General features: G+C 41.9%; 3 protein-coding genes across 7 annotated transcripts in view; 1 reads left to right on the top strand and 2 right to left on the bottom strand.

Annotated features, from left to right (window-relative positions):
• LOC119547322 (phosphofurin acidic cluster sorting protein 2) overlaps positions 1 to 19,007 on the top strand; it is a 36,182-nt gene extending 17,175 nt beyond the window's left edge. For 2 of the 5 annotated variants that reach the window (XM_037854124.1, XM_037854133.1), the window contains exons 3-12: positions 2,409 to 2,750; positions 2,816 to 3,063; positions 11,059 to 11,366; positions 13,359 to 13,707; positions 14,706 to 14,831; positions 16,672 to 17,272; positions 17,333 to 17,816; positions 17,877 to 18,432; positions 18,496 to 18,612; positions 18,674 to 19,007. In XM_037854124.1, coding sequence (XP_037710052.1) covers positions 2,409 to 2,750; positions 2,816 to 3,063; positions 11,059 to 11,366; positions 13,359 to 13,707; positions 14,706 to 14,831; positions 16,672 to 17,272; positions 17,333 to 17,816; positions 17,877 to 18,432; positions 18,496 to 18,612; positions 18,674 to 18,804 — 3,262 coding nt within the window. In that variant the 3' untranslated portion in view covers positions 18,805 to 19,007. Of the gene's footprint in view, positions 1 to 2,408; positions 2,751 to 2,815; positions 3,064 to 10,230; positions 10,548 to 11,058; positions 11,367 to 13,358; positions 13,708 to 14,705; positions 14,832 to 16,671; positions 17,273 to 17,332; positions 17,817 to 17,876; positions 18,433 to 18,495; positions 18,613 to 18,673 lie in introns of those variants that run through there. The other 3 variants (XM_037854142.1, XM_037854158.1, XM_037854150.1) reach the window with 3 other exon arrangements.
• A 902-nt stretch (positions 19,008 to 19,909) lies between these two features.
• Positions 19,910 to 21,794, bottom strand: LOC119547352 (UPF0692 protein CG33108). The gene is made up of 4 exons (XM_037854170.1): positions 21,502 to 21,794; positions 21,203 to 21,450; positions 20,238 to 20,334; positions 19,910 to 20,180 (listed from the first exon to the last, which is right to left on the bottom strand). The coding sequence occupies exons 1-4, from the start codon at positions 21,730 to 21,732 to the stop codon at positions 19,953 to 19,955; spliced, it is 804 nt and encodes a 267-aa protein (XP_037710098.1). The 5' UTR covers positions 21,733 to 21,794; the 3' UTR covers positions 19,910 to 19,952.
• On the bottom strand, positions 20,443 to 21,088 carry LOC119547361 (U6 snRNA-associated Sm-like protein LSm3). The gene is made up of 3 exons (XM_037854181.1): positions 20,932 to 21,088; positions 20,765 to 20,878; positions 20,443 to 20,704 (listed from the first exon to the last, which is right to left on the bottom strand). Exons 1-3 carry the CDS (start codon positions 20,950 to 20,952, stop codon positions 20,528 to 20,530), a joined length of 312 nt encoding a protein of 103 aa, XP_037710109.1. The 5' UTR covers positions 20,953 to 21,088; the 3' UTR covers positions 20,443 to 20,527.
• Positions 21,795 to 21,810: the final 16 nt, after the last annotated feature.

Below are 21,810 nucleotides of genomic sequence, written 5' to 3'. Positions count from 1 at the left end.
AAGTAATTGTTGAAAACGTAATGCCAAAATTGTAAGCGGGCAAAAAGAACCCAACAACTTTCAACCTGAAATCGTAGCTTTGTTTGGCTTCAAATCTCGAACAGTCAATGACATTTCCCCAGACGAAAACAAAAATATCAAATGCAATAAAGCCAAATAAACCCAGGCAAAGGCAAAAATCGAATAATGTAAAGACATCGAGAGAACAAGCGAAACGCGCCCCTTGATTTCTTGTAAACATTTAAAAATACACCCAAGACGAGAACAACAATAAAATGTCAACTTATTTTTAACAAACAATGCGAACAAGATGTCAAGTGCATGCAAATCAAATCGAAAGGAAGGTATTGGGTTTTTAGGGGTAATGTGGGGGTTCCGATACGATCGATGTACCTGGGGAATCGACAGTCCTGACATCGTTAGTCACTCGAAGAATCATTCCCAATGCTGGTCACATTGGGTGATTAGAATTGATATTTCGAGTGATCTACGTGATATGGTTGATGATTTATTTATGACACTTGGGAAGCGGTGTCTAAATACGGAAATATATTCGGAAATGTTCGGAGTATGTACCTAGTACTAATGGGATGTTTATGTTGTTATTAAAAGATTAATGAGGTCTTTAGAAGTACCATTCGTCTTTTGTAATGACGAAGATTATTATGTTTTGCTGTGACTAATATTATTTTGTAATGTTGCCATTAACTAAATGATGCATAAAGAAATCGAGGTATTATCTATATTTTTGTTTTCTTTTTCATTCAATTGATAAACTTGTGAATTATTTGTAAATAATTTGCGTTTTATTTTTGTAACGCCATAAAAACAAGTCATTGGAGTCTTGGAATTGCGTGTACTGTCTGTTCGACTTGCCTTATAAAAGCTGTCCTCGTCTTGTCACCCAGTAAACCTCCTCCTCCAGTACCCCTTAAATCCCCCTTTAATGAAATTTGCATGAGGCAACAAAACGAATGTTTTGAATTATTAATTAAGAAATTAATTGCGCGTTGCCGCCGACTACGCATCCGAACTTGGCCTGGAATGCATGGAAAGCGCTTTCATTTTTCAGATACACAGCTGGAAATTCCATTTATTTAAATCAGCAATATTTAAGCAGGTATTTTACGTAAATAATTTTAAATTATGAGAAATTAAGCAGCCTGTGCATTGAATAAACTGAATATTGTTTAAATGAAATCATTTTAAATGCTCATCAAGGGCTTTTCAAAATTATTTGATGGGTGGTCAAGGGAATTCAATAAGCGGGTGCCATTGTCTGGTAATCAATGGCTGGATTCGACCTGATCCGGACTCCTCCATTTGCATCTGCCCAATGGGGGCTCCAGTTATTGTCCATTGTGCAGCCTCGACCCGCGAAAGTCGAGTCATCCGGTTGTCTGCTTACTCAGCTCCATTTGCATATCTCTAACACCCCTCCAAGCCGGATTCATACACACTACATACTATATCTCGTTGATGATGCACCCGTGCTCCAAGATCACCCAACTCCCCACCCAACTTGCAACCCATCCTCGCTGATTTGACCAGTTGAGTGAGCAGTCCCGACAAAAGATGCTCGATGGTGCGTAATCTTTTTCTCCGCACGGGGGGCATTACGAGGCAAAAATTAATCAGGAAATAATTTATTTATACTCATATACTGGCAAATACAGTGTGGACTTTGTCTTGTGCTGCCAAAAACGTTAAAAAATTATATACTTTGTGACAGTGCAAAAGAAGCAAAAAGTAAAACGAAAGATGAAATTCAATTTCCTTTATGGCTTAGTTATAAGCGATTATAATGGTCATTACATCTGAATTTGCTCAAAATGTATGTTTGTGAGGTTTGAGAGGGGAATAGGATATAGAGAATTTCCTTTGAAAATCGAATCGCACAAGAGAAAACTTTAATTTTAATGTCTTTCCTCTCCACTTTTCATGCATACATATGTGCTTTCCTCTATTTCCATTTCCATTCCCATTTTCATTTGCTTTTATTTCATTTTCCATTATACAACTTTTGTTTTCTACTTGATTGCATTTTACTTTTGATTTTTCTGCTTCGCTACCAGGCCTTGCTATGAAAAATCTCTTGGCGTGAAATTGTATTTTGTTTTTTACTTAGATTTCGATGATCGATTGTTCAGTGCATTGGAAATGCATTTAACGACGTTTTTTATATTATTTCCTTTTTTTGTTTTTGGTCCCCTTTGGTCGCATTATATTGTTACTTATTACTTTTCAAGTTAAGATACATTTTAAAATCAATATACCTTGGTTACTCAATCCTTTTAGTAGTATCACTGCAGATTCAATGAGATTACGCTGTAATCAAACTACATTTTTCCCCCTTTTACCCTATTGATTTAGTACTAATCCCGGATGTTTTCTCTTCCATTTTCCAGACTCTGTTCGCTGACAATAACACGTCTCTCCATTCTGACCCCGCTTCCTGGTGACACCACCTCGCTGTCGCTGGCCGTGAAGATGCAGAGCTCCAAGAGGACACTGCGCAGCCACGAGATTCCCATCAACGGCTCCGCCCTGACCTCCTCCGCCTCCCTGCAGGGCAACTCCCCCATGTCGGTGGCCGGAGGAGCTGGTGGTGCTGGTGGTGGTGTCGGCACTCCGGGAAGTGCGGTCACCGGAGGCGGCGGACTGGGCGTGGTTGTTCCCTTGACGGAAACCGAGCTGGACTTGCACTTTAGTCTGCAGTATCCGCACTTTATCAAGAGAGATGGCAATAGGTGGGTGTGGATTTAAATCGAATATCCTTTGGGCATTATTTAAATTTGCCTCTTCTCACCGGCAGACTGGTTATTTTGCTGCAACGCCGCAAGAAATACAAATCACGCACCATTCTGGGCTATAAAACGCTGGCCGAGGGCATCATCCGGATGGATGCGGTGCTCCAGAAGTCGATGGACATGATCATCGAGCTCACTGCTTCCGGAAAGAATGGACGACCGGGCACGGTGGTCGCCTGTCTGCGAGCAGAACGCGTCTCTTCCATTCCAGTTGACCATGACAATAAGAACAACAACAGCGTCCTGCTGGCAGGTGAGTTTGATATAAATATATATTCTAAGGATATATTTTGGCCATCTGGAAAATGTTACTTCAAAACAAAAGAGATTATATGAAATTCCACGACAATACGTAAAAATGTCCTTGAAACCACACAGACTGTAGTCTCCAATGAAGTATACTTTGAATTTTAATTAGGAAGAAGATAGCTATATAAGGTATTTTATAATTAAAATCCAGACTATTCTAATGATATATATCCCTATGTAAGAATAAATAGATAATGTCCTAGAATCAACTCAGACTCTAGTCCTAACTCCTTTATATTTGGAACTCTGATTAGGAAAAGTTATCATGAGTTGTTTTTCTTATCTTAACCGAGTTCATAGTTTCGTTTTTACTGTCTCATGTGCCCTGTCATATGCTTTCTTGCGTATCCACTTCGATGAGCCTTCCCTTAACCGCACCGTGCTAAAGCATTTATTGCCAAATCCATAAAACACAAATAAATGGACCCACGAGTCCCAGGCCCAGTCAAGATTAGAGAAGTGCTAATGACGCAAACTGGGCAATTAATGACCCAAGTGGGGATGTGGAGGAGGAGGTAGGAGATTCTGCTCCACTCCATGACGGATGAGTGGCTGTCCCGAGATCAGATGATGCTCCCAATTTGAGCTGATGTTTATGGTAATTGCTTGTGAAACAATCCAAGGGGGATGATGGAGCAGAGTTAGGTGCCTACAAGTGACGTCAGCGCACGCATTTCAGTATTCACAATTGAGAATTGAGAATTGAGAATTTTGTGCCATGAGTTTCCCCACGGCTACTAGTGAAAGGCGGCCCCCACATGGCAACAGAAGCCTCATCCATGGCAATCTAATTGAAATTATTTTTCAGCTATTTCTGTTTGACAAGAGAATGGCGTGCGAACCGAAAAGAGCGAGTTCTCCACCGCCTAGAGAGGAAATTCAATTATGAAAATAGCGTTGAGCGAGTGGAAAACTCATTTACCATGCGGTTTCCCATCGGCAACATCTGGTGTAAGGCTTGGCTGGCCCTGCAGGAAAAATAGGGGAAGTGGCCATTTAAGATGAGATGGAAAAGGGCACCGAGTGCTCCAGCTTCTGCTGCGGAAAGTATGTAGTTAAGCTGTTGAGCTGGGCCTTTCTTTAGGGGGATGGAACAGGTATATATATATATAGAGAGATTTGCAGTGTTCTCACGTCATTCGGCCAGGGCCAAGGTAAAGGTCAACCCCCAAGCTCACCTCTAACCTGGCCGTGCTGATGAAATATGTATGACATGCAAAATTGAATCTTTGCAACGTGATTTTCGTTCAGTTCGAAACTTTGGCAGTTTCTAATGGCAAACTGATCGCTGACATGGGGCTGTCAAACTAGGGCGGAAGTGTATTCAAATTGCCTACCCTTTCAAAAGGTTTTATAAGTGTGGGGAACACCTTACAGTTATTTCTCTCTAAATTACTAGTATCATACCGTATTGAGAACAGTGTATTCCCACTTTTGGTTTAATAGTCCCAACTAACTTTCCCTTCCACATGGACGACTCTAAATCAACTCCATTTGCCATAAATCATGCCGTTGTCACTATTCGTTTCGGACACTTTTGGCGCACTCGGGAATTGCCTGGGGATGGGGATGGGGATGGGGATATCCCTACTCGTGGCCCGGTGGCCATCAGAAGTTCGCCTCTCCCTGGCCACTTGGCAATGGGCCAGGGCACGAGAATTCGGCTCCCGTGTTCAATCCATTCCGTTGGCAGTGACAGTCAGAAAGCCCCATATATTGAGGGTCAGCACTTGAACCCAAGCTAAATGAACTTGGTTCTAGCCAAGAGAAGGAGAAAGGGGAAGACGATGGGTTGGGAACATATAGACACAGACAGCTCTGTTAAATTACTTGGGGTCTCGCTTTCTAATTTGCAAAAATGGTATTCAAAAGCAGAAACTGAGAGCAGGGGGAATGCGAGGAAAACCTTTTTGCCTCAACCTCAATTTGGTGTATTGATTTTCTCCTTATGCGGTCCGGCCTCCAAAAACGCTGCTAATGGCATTCTGTTCTTGTTTTGGTTCTTGTTCGGGGAAAATACCAAACTGCACTGGGGGAAAATTGAATTATGTGGGAATTATCTAGGAATTATATTCAGTTACAAGTAACTAGTAGAAAATATAACTTTTTATATCAACTTAAGATAATTTTAGCATAAGGTTCCTTTTTTTATCACATCTACCCTGATTCACTGTTGTATATAATCGAATTTGGAACCATCTTGATGACAATATGGAATTGATAGCATTTTTTTTCGTGTGTGGGGTGGGTGTGCGCCTGATTGCCACAGGGCTGGATTGCTGTTGCCGTCGCTGCTTGTTGAATGTGCCTCGACCGGCGCACCTCGCACCTCGCAGCTCGTTCACCCACCCACCCAGTCAGACCCACCCACTCCAAATTCCAATCCTCGTCCAGGCCCGCAGGTGCCAGTCCGAGTCAGGCACCATTAGCAGGCGGACGCTCCTTCAGCGAACATCCCAGAGCTGCGGAACTTGTTTTTGGGTTGTGGGTTTTTAAGCGGGCTGTTTTGGGATGATGAATTTTCCATGGCCATCATAATGGGCTTAAACTAGGCGGGGAAAACGAGGTTGTAAACGCAAAAAAACACAAGAACCCTGAGGAAATTGGTAACACAGTACCCTAGTTTCCGAAAATTTCAAAGGACTAAAAGGAAGCGTTTAAATGAATATGCATATGTACTACTGGTTAAGTACTCATAAATGTTTTATGAGTGTTTTAATCGGAGGGTTTGGTTCATTTATTTTTCATGGGGATAACCTTTGGGGGAGAAAGCTTTAACAGCTCGCCAAAACCATTATAAAATCGAAGGAATACAAAATAAGAATAATGTCCTATGCTTAAAACCATACCAGTCTTAAATGGTTTAAAAGATAATAAACAAAATGCTATATTTGAATTTTTAATCATCTTCCGGTAGCAGCTTATCTTAATTCCTTGGCTTACTTGTTTATCTTATTTTGCCCTATGAAATCCATAAATTACTTTCAAGAGCAACAGCAAATCAATCAATCAACTTGTGATTCCTGCCCATCTGAGTTCCTATTCCTTCGATTAAGGTCTTATAATTTATGTAGAGGATATGACTTAGCCTGCGGCTGTGGCATCCCCGTCTTCATCGGATTCTCGTTCTTATGAAGCTTCTGCTGATGACAGCTCCGACAGCTTTTTTTCTGTTCTTTTCTTTTTTGCTGTTGCCACAACGACAGGAATTAAGTCATTTGTTCTTGAGTGCCAGAGATAAACGTTGTGCAGAAGTGACATGGATGGAGAGGGGCCAGGAGGACTGCAACGTAGGGTGATAGGGAGGCTGTTTTGCGCCTCTAATGACCGTACGGCCACCCCTATATATAGTGTACTATCATCTACCTACCCCCAGCATACTGCTTTTTGCGCAACCATTGAGTGGTTAATGGCGAAATGCGTAAATTATGTCGAGAGTATCCACATTGTTCACTGTTCCACGCTGCTGCTGCTGTTGCTTTTTCCTACTCTTGTTATCATCCACCCTATTCACGCCCACCACCACCCACTTGCCCGCCCCATTGGCTGTCATCTAATGACAAGATTCGTGTGCTGGCCAAGGTCAAACCAATGTATTGCCTTTTTGTGCCAGTTTTCTATACCTCTTGGCTTGTTTACCCGGCTCTTGGTTCTTGGTTCAAGGGTGTATTGTGTTTTTGCAATAACACATTTATTTTAATATTTTCAGCTGATCTAGCTAATGTTCAGGATTTAAATATATTTCATTTTATAAATATCTCGAAAAATTTTATCAGATAATAACATGGGTTCTACTAAATTGTATTAATACAATATGATTACATTCGTTATAAAATTCATTATTTTATATTAAACTACAAGAGGTTGTATCTAAAAGTAGGAAAATGGTTCCAAATTGTATTATTTTTATGTATAACTGCCAAGATATCTTCTGCCAGTAGTCTAAAAATTACTAATATACCTTTTAATATGTAATATTTCATTATATGGTATGTTACAAAACGCAGTAACAAATATTCGGAAAATGGTTCCGAGTTGAATTCAATTTTTTTGTGTCTGTTATTGTGGCTTATCCGAACTCCCGCATGGATATAGAGAGCACAGACACTAAATCAATGTCGCTCGTCGCTTTTCAGTACGGTTTTCATTACTCATACGCAGCGTGGCACCAACAGAGCGTGGGATGAATGTGCGTTGTGGTGGTGTTCGGGGGTTGTAAATGGGTAATGGTAACGGGAATCCCAATCCCAATGGTATGGATAGGTGGCAAGGAGGCTGAGGAGATCTGTGTTGAATCGGGGGTTTTGCCCATGACACATCTTCCATAGCTTTCGGCAACACTTTGTCTGCCATTATTGTCTGTCTCTGGGCCTTTGTTTACGTGTTTTTTTTATGCCTAGCTCCCATGTGGAACACACTTTTCGTGGAAATTCCTTGGACCAAAGTGTATGTGCGTTACATTCACTTGCCTTCCAGGAAACGCAGTCCAAGTCCCCAGACAGGGAAAAGGTCATTAAAGTGTTTAAGAATTGCATGCAATTATAAAGGAATAGAAACTGAAAGAATGGAAAACAGGAAAACAATGCCAGGGAGACGTCATTAAGTTGTCTGCGTAATTGCAACAACGAAGACAAACAAAATAATTGCCCACAAGTAGGAAACTTCTATTTTCTTAGCTTTTTCTCATTTTTTCATTTTTTTGTAAAGTTAACCAACACGCAAAGGGGGCAAAGATAAATATGGGGGCCCAGAATAATAGTCAATAAGCTGGAATGCAGCTTCTGCTTTGGCCCAATTAATCATCGTTGCCAGCAGCAGTTTTCCCAGCCACTCTATTTCCCTGTTTTTTTCCCCGTTTACCTAGCTGTGCCCGCTTTATAATCATTCTCTGTACTTATCACTTAACCGCTTCGAGGCTGTCAAAAGTTACACTTAACCGGAGTTTGCTACGCACCCACACTTACACTTACACCCACTTCCACAGACCGCAGGGGTGTAGCTCATCCACTAGCACCGCCCAGCACGCGATAGATACCCAGATATGTGCGAGGAACTCGGAGACGTACCGCCAACACCCACAAGACCCACAACACCCACTTTTACTCCCCCCCTCTCTCTCGATTCCCTCGCAGACAACAGGCTACAGAAACCGGCCGGTGAATAGCTTTGGCTAAATGATAACGACAGCACAACATGCGAGCAAATAAACAAACAAAACAAGTAGCAGCGGTATAGTGGGGAGCCTCGAATATTTAAATACCTCTTGAAAATATCTATGTATATCTATTCCATAACAAAATATCACTGAATAACAAGGTCTGGCAAATGCGTTCATCTTTTTATAACCAAAAAACACAATATCTTTATAACTTAAAAAAAGGTTACATATCATATATGACTAATTAGAAAACCGTCTCCACCTTTCTGTTGGTATCCAACCGTAATAAATGTTAGCATAATTTCAGATAAGATTTTACTTAGAAAACAGGCTTGACTAATAAGGACTTAATTTTTATCGATTTCCAAGAAAAGATTGATAAGCGTAGATATCTAAGAATTATTTTTGTAAAAGGTATATTTTTTTTTAACAACATTCTTTTTACCTCATACCCTTGAGATCTTGGAGCACTGGGTATAAAAACAGATGAGAATCGTAATTGAAATGGACTGAAAACGGGAGTGTAAGTGGTAGCCGGTTTTCGAAAATGAAGTGGAAACGGTATGGTATGGGAGTGGGAATGATATTCGGAATGGGAATGGGAATCGGAGTGCAACAAGTGACATCAGAAGGCGATGACACAAATCTTATCGCAAACAATGTGTCGTCCGATATGAGCGAGTGTGTGAAAAGCTCTCTATAATTCTCGAAATAAACTAGTTCACACGATCAAAAAACATGATCCATTATTCCAAAATCTAGATTAACAGGAACTGCTGAGTACATTTACACCAATAGAACTCTAAGTACAATGTGTACTAAAGTGTATAAAATTATTACCCAATCCCTTAATATTCATAGAACGTATTTCGACTAAACTTGCTTTTGAGGAAACATGAATTTATCTCAATTTTTGTGTTTAGAAAAATTTCTGTTCAAAGAGATTTCACTTGAAAATTTCCATTTTTATGAGGTACCAAGTGCCCAAAATTAATAAAATATCGATTCAATCCCCAATATTCTGTGTACAGATAATTGATGAACTGATTGAGTGGGGTGACTCCCGATTCCCATTTGAGAGGCCCTTCTCGGTTATTTCCTACCTAAACTTTTAGTTCAATTGCCCGAATCGAAGCGTAAAAATATCTTTAATGAGCATTTCCCATGCACTGTGCTTTTGACACTTGTTTAGTTATATCGAACATCGACCCATATATAGATAAGCCCACGTGTGTCGGCGTGTGTGTTCAGATATAATGGAATATACCGAAGCGCACGTTTGTTTGTCCCCCAATTGCTCATATTGATTTGAGTAATTTCTCTCGGTGCGCGAGTAGCTCATCTCTCTTTGCTCACAGGTGTTGTTGTTGTAGGCGCCCGCTCTCTCCCCACTCTCATTGCACCAGTGCTGCCGTAACCGCAAAGTAAAAATAGCTAGATTTTAAGTATATAATGACAAAATGGTCTGAAACCATACTTTAATACTTTCACTTATGTAATTTACAAGCAACTACCAAACATCCCTCTGCATTAAAATTGCCATTTGTAACGACAAAAACAGCCGTAAAAAACTAATTTCAAATTTTCTAATTATGAGAATTTGTATTTTCACTTTCGAGAAGAACTGTTCTTAAAGAAAAGACGAAATTTCTCTCGAACTTGTTTTTTGAGAATGTGCGATCGAGAATACTATTATACCAATTGGTTCTTCTTTGGGGTCAAGAGAATGTTTTTGTTTTCTGGGTGTTCAGAATGCTCAATTTTGATATGTTAGACTACGATGTACCTCTTTTTCATCGTGTATTATATATAAAGAGCACCAGATACTTAGCCTTTAAAGAGCTAAAGGGGCAGCACCGAACCCCACTCTCCCTCTCCCTCTTCCGCGCTCTCTTTCACTCATCGCAAGTGCACAAAACGTGTGGAGCTTCGAGCAATTCATTCATTTCACTGACAAGCGCTCGGCGGTTCACACACTCGGCAGTCGAAGAAGAGAAAGAAGCGGCGGAAAGAAAGCTAAATAATAATAATAATAACAATATTACGGGAGATGAACAGATAAATCGGGCGTAGTTAAAAACAAACCAAAGCTACAGCAACCGCTAAAAAGACAGTCAACCGTGTTATCTGTGATTAATTTAGGAAAAACAAAACAACGAAAAAACGGTGTGCTTTTGGTTTAATCTTCAATTTGATGAAAAACGCAGTAAACTGTAGAAAGGTAGTGAATTATTTACCATTTACCAAGGCACTGAAATTTTATCGAAAAGGTTAATACAATATTATATACCATATATCTTACCTCAAATTTTGTTATCAACACTTTTGTATAGAAATTTACTTCGAAAAATGTGAAAATAATTGTATTATTGGGATCGTATAATGTGCTCAGCTTAACTACGTTTAAAAATTAATCTGTTCAAATAGTAAAAGTACAAACCCCATAAAAAATATATATATATTCTTTGTTATCCAACTGTTCAAACAACGTGATACAATTGTACTCAAAAATATCAGTAAATAAATGCATTAATATCAATAAGATGAGAGCGTGTATAAGAATAATGAAAAACAAAATAGGTTTTTAACGGTTCAGACACTTAAACCATTTGTATTGTGGAAAAAAAAACCTGCCATAAACCGAAACAGTTTATAACAACGCAAAAGGCAGATGTGCCTCCTCGTACGTTTATCTTAGTTTTATTCCGAGATTCGAGTTTGCCATTACTTATCCGAAAAATACTTATACCTATATACATTTGTGTTAATCTGGTTCCGCAGATCGCGTTGCTGAGTATTCCGACGAGGACGAGGAGGCCGAGTTCAGTTCGGGCGAATTCAACGACGAGGCCAACGAACTGGGCCTGATCCGGGGCTACGATCCCAAGGATCCGCGGGACTACAACCATCCGGCCAAGCATGATATGCGCAAGTATCGCAACAAGCTGCAGCGCTCCGGAATCGAGGATTGCGCCCTAGTCGGTCACCATCCCGGCAGCATCCAGCACCATCATCCCGGCGTGGTCGTCGATAGCGACAGTGAGTTCGAGATGAAGGACAAGAGCTCGTCACGGGCCAAGTTTAGCCGGGTGAGTCAATCCAAATCTCGTGTAATCCCGCCCAGCTGTTTAACACGCGCACCCCCAAAAAAAAAAAGAATTATCTCTTACCCAAAAGTATATTTTCATTACCGCTCGATATATAATGGCGTGGCAACACGTCAGCAGTCAGGAGGGGTCTTCTATTTGGGGGCTCTAAAATTCATTATGCAAAGTGAATAAATATCACTTAGTAGGTAGCTATCTATATAGATTAGAAGCACCCATTCGCACATACCCATATGATAAATATAGAGGGGGCAGTAGAGCTAAAAATGCAAAATAGGAAGGGGGAATTTTTGTTTTTTAACCTTTTAATCAGAGACTAAATGCAAAGTTAGATAAAAGGTGTGTGGTATAATCATTTAAATGTTCACTAAATTCCATTAAAATAAATTCTAGATATACCTATAGTTTTAATGGACCTTATATTAATTAATTTTCAATATAGAGTATGATTTCCATTTTTCTCTTACCTTGCCTTTTAAGGAATTCCCCAGAAATTAGCATAAGCTAATCTATAAGGCATTTCCATATTATTCGCATTTAGCCTAGCCCACTCTATTCATCGAACTATGCTTAGCCTTGTCTTACATTGTTAGTACCTTGTGACTACCTCCTCATTCTTGTTAAGGCATTTGCCAATTGCGAAATATTGTCAGTTCCTTGCTGCTAACCCAGATCCGCGGGCAGATACGAGATACATAGACTGAATCAAACAAAGACCACCCCACCGGCGGGCAAATCAAATGAAATATGTATCAAAAATGTATTCCTATAGTATATAGAATAGAGTACACCTATATATATATACTTATGTTCGGGCATGCCCCAAGCGGGGTGGCCAAGAATTTCTGTGGCAAATAGTTGACAATTGTTGGGGCGGCGGCCTTGGCGTGTCGCTTATTCGATACAATTTGCTTGGATTCGCCCGGTGGCATACTTTCGAACCTGTGGCTATATCTCAGGGCTATATCGGGGCCGTGGATTGACAGACTAGACGGTGTGTGGGTTGCGATCTGAATAGAGAACCCACAGAATTTCCGCATGACAATGGATTGAAGTTGGTTTAGGTCAAGGTCCTGGAAATGCTATCAATTTGGGAAAAATACGAGATCATATGAACGAATATGCATATAAACCACATTACCATACTATAATTGTTTTCATTTTCCTGCTAAAGCCCACCTTCTGTCTGCCTTTACTAGCCCCATTATAATTTTAAAATCCATGCTTTATTTATGGGGTTTTTACCTTGAAAGTACGAGTACTAATCACAACAGAGACAATTTGCTTAAGCTGCCGCTTAAATATTTAATCAGCGTCAGGCTTTGACTTGGCTCAGCTGTTTGGGCCAATTATGGACTTTTGCCTCGTCCTCGCTTCCATTTCTCCTCACTCTTTCCTGTTCCCTCCTTACAACGCACCTGGCCAACATCCGTAGCACAGGTGTAAAATTAGCCTGCGGCTTTTATTGTCATGGCTTCTGATTTTTTTTTTTGTTGTTGCTAGCTTTTTATCGCAGGATCATTTAAAATGCCTGCTGTAGATAAAAACACGCCTAATGACAGGAAAGAAAAATAAAACAAACAAAAAGCTACCGACGAGAGTGGGGCAATTAAAAAAGAACGATGCATAAATTTTAACAGCCATCCAGTCGTCATCACGGTCGCAGTCCTTGAGATTTTGTTTAATGGCCTATAAGCAAGTTTAGACTTGGCCAGGGGCAATGAGGAAGGTATTAATAGGGGAATATTTTATTTTTTATTAAAAAGACCATATAATCAAGATCTTACAGATTTCATTTCCCGTTGATCTAGTTGTTAGGTTAAATGTGAACATTATTACGAAGCTTTATCCTCTGAAAATCATAAAATAGTTAGAGCTCTTCAGTTTAAGTACTCCCATCCGTAAAAAGTTAAGATATTATGCATTATGATGAAATATATAGTAAAAATAATAATATTTTTTTAACGATTTTAGACGATTTCGCTGCAGCAGCGCAACTTCAAGCAGAAGATCGTGGCGCTTTTGAAGCGATTCAAGGTGAGCGAGGAACTGGAGGGCGAGTCCGGTCACCGGGGAACGGCTGCCTTGCGCGGAGAACGCGATCTGGATGCACTCTTCCAGGAGCTGGAGTCCCTCTCCTGCTGCGAGGGCGACGACTCGGGTCCGGACATGGACAGCATATCGGTGGGATCGACGCCGAAGCCATCGCTGCGTCCCTTCTTCACCAACTCGCGGATAATGCTGCACGATAATATCACCGGAAACGGCGGAGATCTGAATCAGTTGTTGGGCGGCGGTTCGGGACCCGGAATCGGGACTGCTGGTGAGTGCGGATGTAGGACATTCTTTATGGCGGGCTAATGGGATTTGCATTTTTGTTGATGTACTATATTAACTGAAGTTTTAACTAAACGACTTTTGCTCTATGTATTATGTTTGGCTTCCTAATGCGTTGCGTTGCGTATGAGTTTGTGGGCGTTGTGTTACGTTGCGTTGAGTTTGCCATACGTTATTATTATTGAACAATACTTAAAATACAAACTACCATCTTTATTTGGTATTCAAATTGTATTTCTTTAGATAACACATTTTAAATTGAAGCTTTTTAACAGATTTGTGAATTTCGTTTTTGGTTTCATTCTTCTACTAATGAGTTTCTCTTGAAACAGTTATAAAAAATGTTTAGATCTAACATTATTACATCCCTAAAGATAATAAAAACAGAAATTTCCCGAAAATTATGCTTTTTGTTTTGGTTATACACATTTATTTTATATTGCCGGTTTTATTTTTGTCCATTTATTTTGTTATTATTGTTGTCTGCTTGTCCGCTTGTCGGCGATTTCCATTGTCAACAGTTTGGGTCAAGGTTAAAAAACACGAAAAATAAAGAAAAGTTGCGGAAAGGAAAGTCACACACACACAGAAAAGCATACACAACACAGCATACCGCCACCCACTCACACACACAGTTGAAAAGGACAAATTGTTCCGCCTGGAAAATGGAGGCGTGGCAGTGGGACAGAGATGGAGACAGTTAATTGTCCTGTTGACCGTTTCTGTCATTGCCGCCCACTGAATCAAGTGGGCGTGTCCTTGAACATTTTTCCGGCGAAACAGCAGCGCAACCTTAACTTTTTTGTAGCTTTTGCCGAACTAACTTTCAACTGTGTTCCATAGATGTAAGTCAAGTACTATCGAACCCAAAAGGCTTAGCTTAATTGTACTTAATTATACTATACTAAACAACAACTCCAAAACAAACAACCACAAACAAACCAAAGATACATTTTGCATGGCTTGAACAAATCTCTCTTGCAGGCAACTCTGAGCGCCGATCATCGGATAAGAGCGACCAATTGACCAATTCATCTTACAATCTTGAAAATAACAAAAACCAAAAATGCATTCATTTAACAAACAATAACAATTCGGCAACAACACCAGGTCTGTGTAAATTACAGCAAAATCAAATACAAAATAAAAATAAAGAAAAAACCCAAATACCCCCGCATCAAAATTATAGAAATACTTCACACATCTCGCATACCACACAACCTATACCACTAAAATGAGACCACAAACAGTTGTGTGTATCCCAATGAATTCCTATAGCATATTGCAATCCGTGTCCAGTTTGTATATAAATAATATCAGTCCACCCAATCAGATATATTATCCATTCAGATTTGCCCGAAAATGTATTTTTTAAGGGGTCTACGCCATCCAGAAAATATTAAGAAATGAGATAATTGTTAATACATGATCTTAAAAAATATATTACGATTTCCTTTGATCTTCCAAGAATAAAACTTTACGTGAGCTTTTGCCTTTTATATGGATTATACGTATCCAAAAGACGATGCTGTTTTCATATATTTCCTTCTAAAGTTCTTAACGTATCATTGCTTCGTGAGTATAGGAAGTTTCCAGCGTTTCTGTTTGTTTTATAAATATATTTCAGTTCTATTCCATCGGAATAAAGTAATTAGCACGATTAAAGGTATCCTTTTTAATATTTCAAGGAGGCGTAACCCCAATTTTCTTGACCTGCTCCACATACTCACGCACAGCCCACACACGCATACAGTTACACAGCCACACACTGCCACAAGTACACTGGAAATGTAAATGTATGCCTTGTTCGTACTCTTGTGTTGTTGCACCACATCGCTCTGCACCACCACCTTTGCATGCCACAAAACGGGGTGTGATGATTACGGGGAATCTTTGATTTGTGCGTCAATACCATTGATCGTTTGTTTTTAGTACCTATAGTTGAGGTGCATGTTTATGGGGTCTTAAAATAAACATCCATCTCCCCTCCCCTTGCCACATGCTGCTTGCCCCCAAAAAGAAAGCCCACTTCCTCAACATGTGTGGACTTGTGTGTGAGTCTGCGTGGCATGACAATTGAACCTTCGACGCACTTGAAGCGGTTTTCCAATTAGCCAAGGCATAGGCGTCAGACCCTTGAAAACAACACCCTTAATCACAGCTAGACCCGCCCTCTTTCCCTTGATGAAGTCTTGAACTTGTTTGCTCCCTCCTTTTTTTTCCATTTTCCCCCTTTTTTCTTTCACTTTCACTTTATTTAGGTGTCGTGCGTTTTTTGATTAATCGGCGCATGGCTTTGAAAATTCAAGCACGACGAGCCGGAAATTTCTGCCTCGGAAAAATATTATGGCCACTTCCCCCTTTTTAACCCACCTTTTGGGCCCACCCCCCTTTCATGGTCATAAAATAAAGTAAGGCTTAATTATATTTTCGGTCCGCGTTTTATTATTTATTTACACGGGCTCCTTGGACTGGGTAACTCTTCGCAGGGGCGTTCTATTTCGGGACCTACTATTTTTGTCCGCCATTCTGTCTCACGATTCTGTTTAACTTGTCTTGTTTGGTCTCCGCATGTCTAGTGCCCCCAGTTTCACACCGTCCCTCTTCACTAGACCCCTTCCTCCACCTGGGGTCATCATAATGGTCGTTGATTTTGAAAAATGTGAAAGAAGAACAAGGCTTTTAAAAATTCCTATGGGTATGCATAAATAGTTTGAAAGCATTATTATGAGTAAAAACATACAGAATACGCGTTGAGAATATAAATATATAAATTTAAAAGACTATGATTAAACAGTTTCAAAGCAAAAACATAAAGAATTCGCTTTTAAAACATGGTTCTTCTTTAACACTTTTCAATAGACCACCAATATGAATGCCCCTTTCTTAAACTAGATATACCCATGTACATTTTTTAACCTACTCCTTTTCTCTCTTATGCTCCTCTCAGATCGCGGAGGTAACGACAGCTCCGGCAACGAGGGCAATGCTGGCTACACGGATGGCCAAAACTCCGATCCGCAGAACAGTCCGCCCAGGGACAAGGACTACATGCGCCTGCAGCAGATGCAGCAGCAGCAGTTGACCCCAGTGAGCTCGGTAGCCGCCAGTCTGGGAAGCGGTAGCGTGGTAACGCCCGCTCAGACAGAGAAGCGATCCCGGTTGTTCCGAACTTCCAGCAATACTCCAGGCATCACAGCAAGTGGAGGCAACAGTGCCAGTGCCATTAGCGCCTCGGGAGGCGGCAAAAGGAAGCACACCTTGAGCCTGAGCGCCGAGCCGAGATCCATGCTGGAGACTTGCCTCTCGCCAACCAACGTGGAGCCACGCAAACTGCTGCTCGACCAGCTGAGTCGCGTGTTCGCCGGCGAGGACAGCTCCATTCCCGAGGTGGTGACCATCATCAGTCCGCCGGAGGCGTTGGGCGGCAGTGCGCTGCTGGCCAAACTGGTCACGCTCTTTGCCAACTCCTTTAAGCCGGCCTTCGTGCCGCAGAACACGGCCGAGGTCAAGGCGGTGCTGCAGGCGCTCATGGCCAAGATCCAGAAGTAGTAAGTGCCCCCTATTATCAGATCTGAATGGTTAATTCATTTTATTTACTCCCCCTTTAGTTGCAACTCGAACGCCAAGCCACCGCACACGGTAAAGGTGCTGTTGATTGGCGGAGATTGGCTGCAGGGAGCCACCCTGCGGCATTATGTGGAACTGATGGGCGTGCGTCCTCCGGATTGGCTCAATCACCTGCGTTTCTACCTGGTGCCCGTCGGCGGCAGTTGCGGCAGTGTGGCCCGCCATCTCAGCCAGATGGATCAGGCCTATGCGGTCATGTTCGGCTCGGACAACTGGACGCAGCTGTGCGAACGGGCGGCGGCCACAGCGGCAGCGGTCAGTGCGGTGACCACAGTGAATGCCACCGCGCTGACATCCAATCTGGCGGATGCGGCCAGCGTGGCCAAATCGGACATCGCAGAGCTGGTACAGCGCATCCAGCGCTATCTGCTTGCGGCAGGTCCCTGCACCCAGATACCCATCGCCGAGGCCATGGTCAACTACAAGGACGAGGACTCCTGCCAGATATTTGTGCCGTTCGTTAGTGTAAGGGAAACCATTTAATATCCATCCAAAATAGAAACGTAACCGATTTATAATCCACAGGATGTCCGTATTGGTTATCTCGATGCCCAGGCCTCGCTGGATCTTGACGAGATTGTAGCCGGCTCCAATGCCGCCGGTAGTGGGTTGGGCTCTGGATCGGCTTCCAGCTCAGCCATCCCCATTGGCAGCCAGAGCTCGCCGAATGTTCATGGCGTGGTGTCCGGCTCACCGCCCCAGCAGCAGAGCCTGGGACGCATCTCACCGCCATTGCAGACGCCGCCATCATCGGCGTCCTCGCACCGGGAGCGCAATACCAGTGAATCGCTGAGTACGCCATCGTCGCAGCAGCAGCAAACTTTCAGTGGAGCTCTGGCGGCAGCGGAGGCAGTGGAGCTGCAGGTGGACTACTGGCCACTGGTGAGGCCGGGCGACGGTCACGCCAAGGAGTCAAAGGGCGGCATGTCCAAGGGAAGCGACGCCGGCGGCAAGAATAGCATTAAGAGTACGTTTAGGAACCTGCAGGTGTGGCGACTGCCACAGCATGCACAGCAAATGGGTGATATGTTCAATGGACTGACTGTTAGTTTCGCCACCAAGGAGAAGAAGCAGAAGCAGAGTGAGTAGATCCTGGCTAGGGTTGAAGATTTTAGCCAAACTGACAGTTTTTCCTCCCTTCTAGTTATGCGCTTGGGCAAGAAGAAGGATAAGGAGCGTGATCTCGAGAAGGAGCAATGTGTGGAGGGCGTGGCCCGTCTGATTTGCTCACCCAAACAATCGCATCCAGTGCCACTGCGAGGTGAGTGGTCTCAGCTCTTACTTATTGAGGAATTGCACTAACCAGCCCTTCCATTTTGCAGTGTACATCGATGGCACCGAGTGGACGGGAGTCAAGTTCTTCCAGGTATCGTCGCAATGGCAAACGCACGTCAAGAACTTTCCCATTGCGCTCATCGGCTGCACTCCCATGTCCTGTGCTGAATTATCCTAGTCATTTTAACCCCCGACCTCACACGGGACATCCCCAAACTCCCACAAAAAGAACACAGATATACAGACACACAAACTGAAACGTGCTTGGAGCAAGGGAGCCAGTCACTTGCGCGGCAATAAATATTATAAAACTGAAAAGAATGATAATTTATTTATAATTAGTACTTGTAAATTTTTAGTTAATAAACCGTTAGCCTGTAACGTTCATTTAAGTTCATTTCCGCGCGCAACTTGTGAATTTATCAGATACTTTCGACCCGCAATCAGACACAGACAGACAAAACAAACAGACACTAATAGTTTAATATGATATGCTTAAAGTAATTATAAACTCGTCAAAGATGAACAACGCGTATCAAAATATCCTGTACAAGAAGGTCTAGAACTAAAACCAAACTTTGTAGTTACTGTTTCAAGAATTTCTATGGACACGTTGCTCTTGCCTGTTGGCATGGACTAGCATACATACCCTATATATTCTCTAACCAACAGTTCCCAAGCGTATCGGGAGCATTAGGCCCCATGATCTCAAAAATCGTTGCTCCCGTCTGGCCAACTATCAAAAGTATCTAAATGTTATGCAGCATGCTAAAAACTAATTGACATACCAATTTGAAATATTAACCAAGCCCGTCGTCTATGTACTACCTAAATCAGAAAAATATCTGTGTGTGAAATTATATACAATACATACTATATATAGTATACCTATCTAATCTACCATATACAAAACCATGTGTACTACTCTTATTGTTGTGATTTTTGAAATTTCAAGGCAGCCCAGTCGTATTAGAGGATGTTGAAAAAGCGTAAATTTATACATGTATACATAAAAATCGACATACATATATATACAGCAGGCACTAGCAGGAGACAGTTCGATATATCATTATTGTATATTATATTCTATTCCCCCCAAAAATCGCATTCGTGTCCCCGTAGTAGTTGCGAACCGATTAAATACGAAAAATGTGCGTGTTTTTCCCCCCGTTTGAACTGAAAGATGAAGAGACGTTCGAGGTGCGTTGATTGCGTTGCGAAGTGAAGTATTGTAAGGCGTGTAATTTATAATTGTACTATTAAATATATTAAAGTTAAATACGAAATTGTCAAGTCTTCTTTATTGAGCACATGTAAAATGTGTATCTAAGGGCAGCGAATATGAATCGCCTGCTGTGGCAGGCCGTTGATCAAGATGCAGCGTTCGTTGAGGCCCAGGGATCCACCGATACCACCTGGTGGCTGCAGAAAGTCATTATCCGGATAGCCCTTGGGTTGGGCAAACTCCACCAAATTGGCGTTGCTCTCGCTGAGCGTGTCCAGTGACCAAACTGCCAGATTCCTGGTCTTGCCATGACGTGCCAGGACATAGGACTGGAGAATAATGCCAATAAATAAATAGACTTAGGACACACAGTTTTTTCTCCTCACCCGATCCTGTTGATCCACCAGGTAGCCCACAATCAAAGCCCAATGAGCTCGGTGTCCGGATTTCAGGCATGGAGCATGGTTTACATCGGCATCGTAACTTTTGGAGGTACAAGTTATGATTGATCTAAGGATAACCAGTAGGATTCATTTTCATAGGTATATCTTCCAACATTATTAAGGACTACCCATGCAGATAAAGACATGATTTTGTTTTAGAGACTTTTATTAACCAATATAAATACAGATTGTATAAATGCAGGTGAATTGACTTAAAATCGAAGGAGAACTCGCTAGCCAACCCTCATGGGAGGTGAAACCAGGATGACTCCATCGCCTCTTACGAATAGCATGGGAATGGTGCGCTTGGCGGTTTTGTACACCTCCTCGTAGGTCTCCTCGTCGATCTCCACAGTGGTTACCGTCTCCTCCGCGTCACCCAACACCATGTTTAAATGTTGATCGAAGGCCTGAGTAAAGGATTATTATGAAGGATTACTGGACATCAACGGAAAGTCAAACCAACTTACGTGGAGACGTCCCCTCAGTTCTCTTTCGTTGCGCATCTTTACGTATACCTTTTCATCCAAACTTAATCGGATCAGATCCAGAGGTTCCTTCACCGGCAAAATCACCTGGCTGAGCTGTAAGTACACGAATCAGAGGCTTCCTTTTTTGTTTCAAGGCTGCAACATACCTGCTCGGTTTCGTCGGCCATTGAATTATAGTATTTGCACTTTTTGCTTATAAAATAAATGGGAATTTAACAATATTTTGCTAAACCCAAAACGCCTGTTTATAATAGTTAACACTAAACACTTAACGAGAGTTTTACAACACTGGCAGCTAACAGTGTGCTGTTAACCGTTTAGAAGTGCTGTTAGGCGCCAACCGGTTTTGAAATGGGGAAAAACCTTACTTAAACTAGGTTTAAATATAGATTAGAGGAATATTTTGAAAAAGGATACGGAACTATCAGGCAGCCTCCAACCTTTAATAGTTCTCTGACTTTCTTGCAGTTGAGGGGGCCCACATGCAGCTGACATGCACCAGGCCCTGTCATATGTTTTCGAGTGAGATCGAATAAATATTGAGCACTGAAAAGCTCGCCATTTAAGGTGTACTCCTGGGCAATGGCGTCCTTGAGAAGATCAGCTGCTGGAGGATGACCATTGAGCAACATGCTTAAGGCCACTAGGCCACAAGTGGGGCCAACCTAAGATAAATGTATATTAAAACCAGTAAATTGTATTACTTCTAAACTTACCTGCAAAATACTTTTTACGGGGTAGTACTGACAGTGCTTCGGTGGGGCAAATTGGCAGACACGACTGAGGTAACATCCTTTTTGCAGCTCCGGGTACTCCCAGGCCCAACTGCACTCATCGGTGGTAATATTGACTTCAATTGGAAGTTCTTTTGCTGCAGCAGGTGTCTCAGGACTCCTCATCATGGGCGGTGGTGGTGGAGGCGGGGCCACATGTGAAATGTGCGACATTGAAGAGGATTTTATAAATAAGTGAACTTGCCTAGTTAACAGACAATAGCAGCAGCTGGTTTTGCAGATAAATGTTAG

Source organism: Drosophila subpulchrella, chromosome 3R, assembly GCF_014743375.2.
Source record: "Drosophila subpulchrella strain 33 F10 #4 breed RU33 chromosome 3R, RU_Dsub_v1.1 Primary Assembly, whole genome shotgun sequence".
Taxonomy (NCBI): domain Eukaryota; kingdom Metazoa; phylum Arthropoda; class Insecta; order Diptera; family Drosophilidae; genus Drosophila; species Drosophila subpulchrella.
The sequence above is the reverse complement of the archived record's forward strand: the minus strand, read 5'-3'. Positions and strand labels throughout refer to the sequence as shown.

Coding starts and splice junctions, on each gene's coding strand:
- LOC119547352 (XM_037854170.1), bottom strand. CDS start 21,732: ATGTCGCACATTTCACATGTGGCCCCGCCTCCACCACCACCGCCCATG. Junction 21,451..21,501: donor CCGTAAAAAGTATTTTGCAG/GTAAGTTTAGAA, acceptor CATTTATCTTAG/GTTGGCCCCACTTGTGGCCT. Junction 20,335..21,202: donor GGAGGCTGCCTGATAGTTCC/GTATCCTTTTTC, acceptor TACCTCCAAAAG/TTACGATGCCGATGTAAACC.
- LOC119547361 (XM_037854181.1), bottom strand. CDS start 20,952: ATGGCCGACGAAACCGAGCAG. Junction 20,879..20,931: donor TGGCCGACGAAACCGAGCAG/GTATGTTGCAGC, acceptor GTGTACTTACAG/CTCAGCCAGGTGATTTTGCC. Junction 20,705..20,764: donor AACTGAGGGGACGTCTCCAC/GTAAGTTGGTTT, acceptor TCCTTTACTCAG/GCCTTCGATCAACATTTAAA.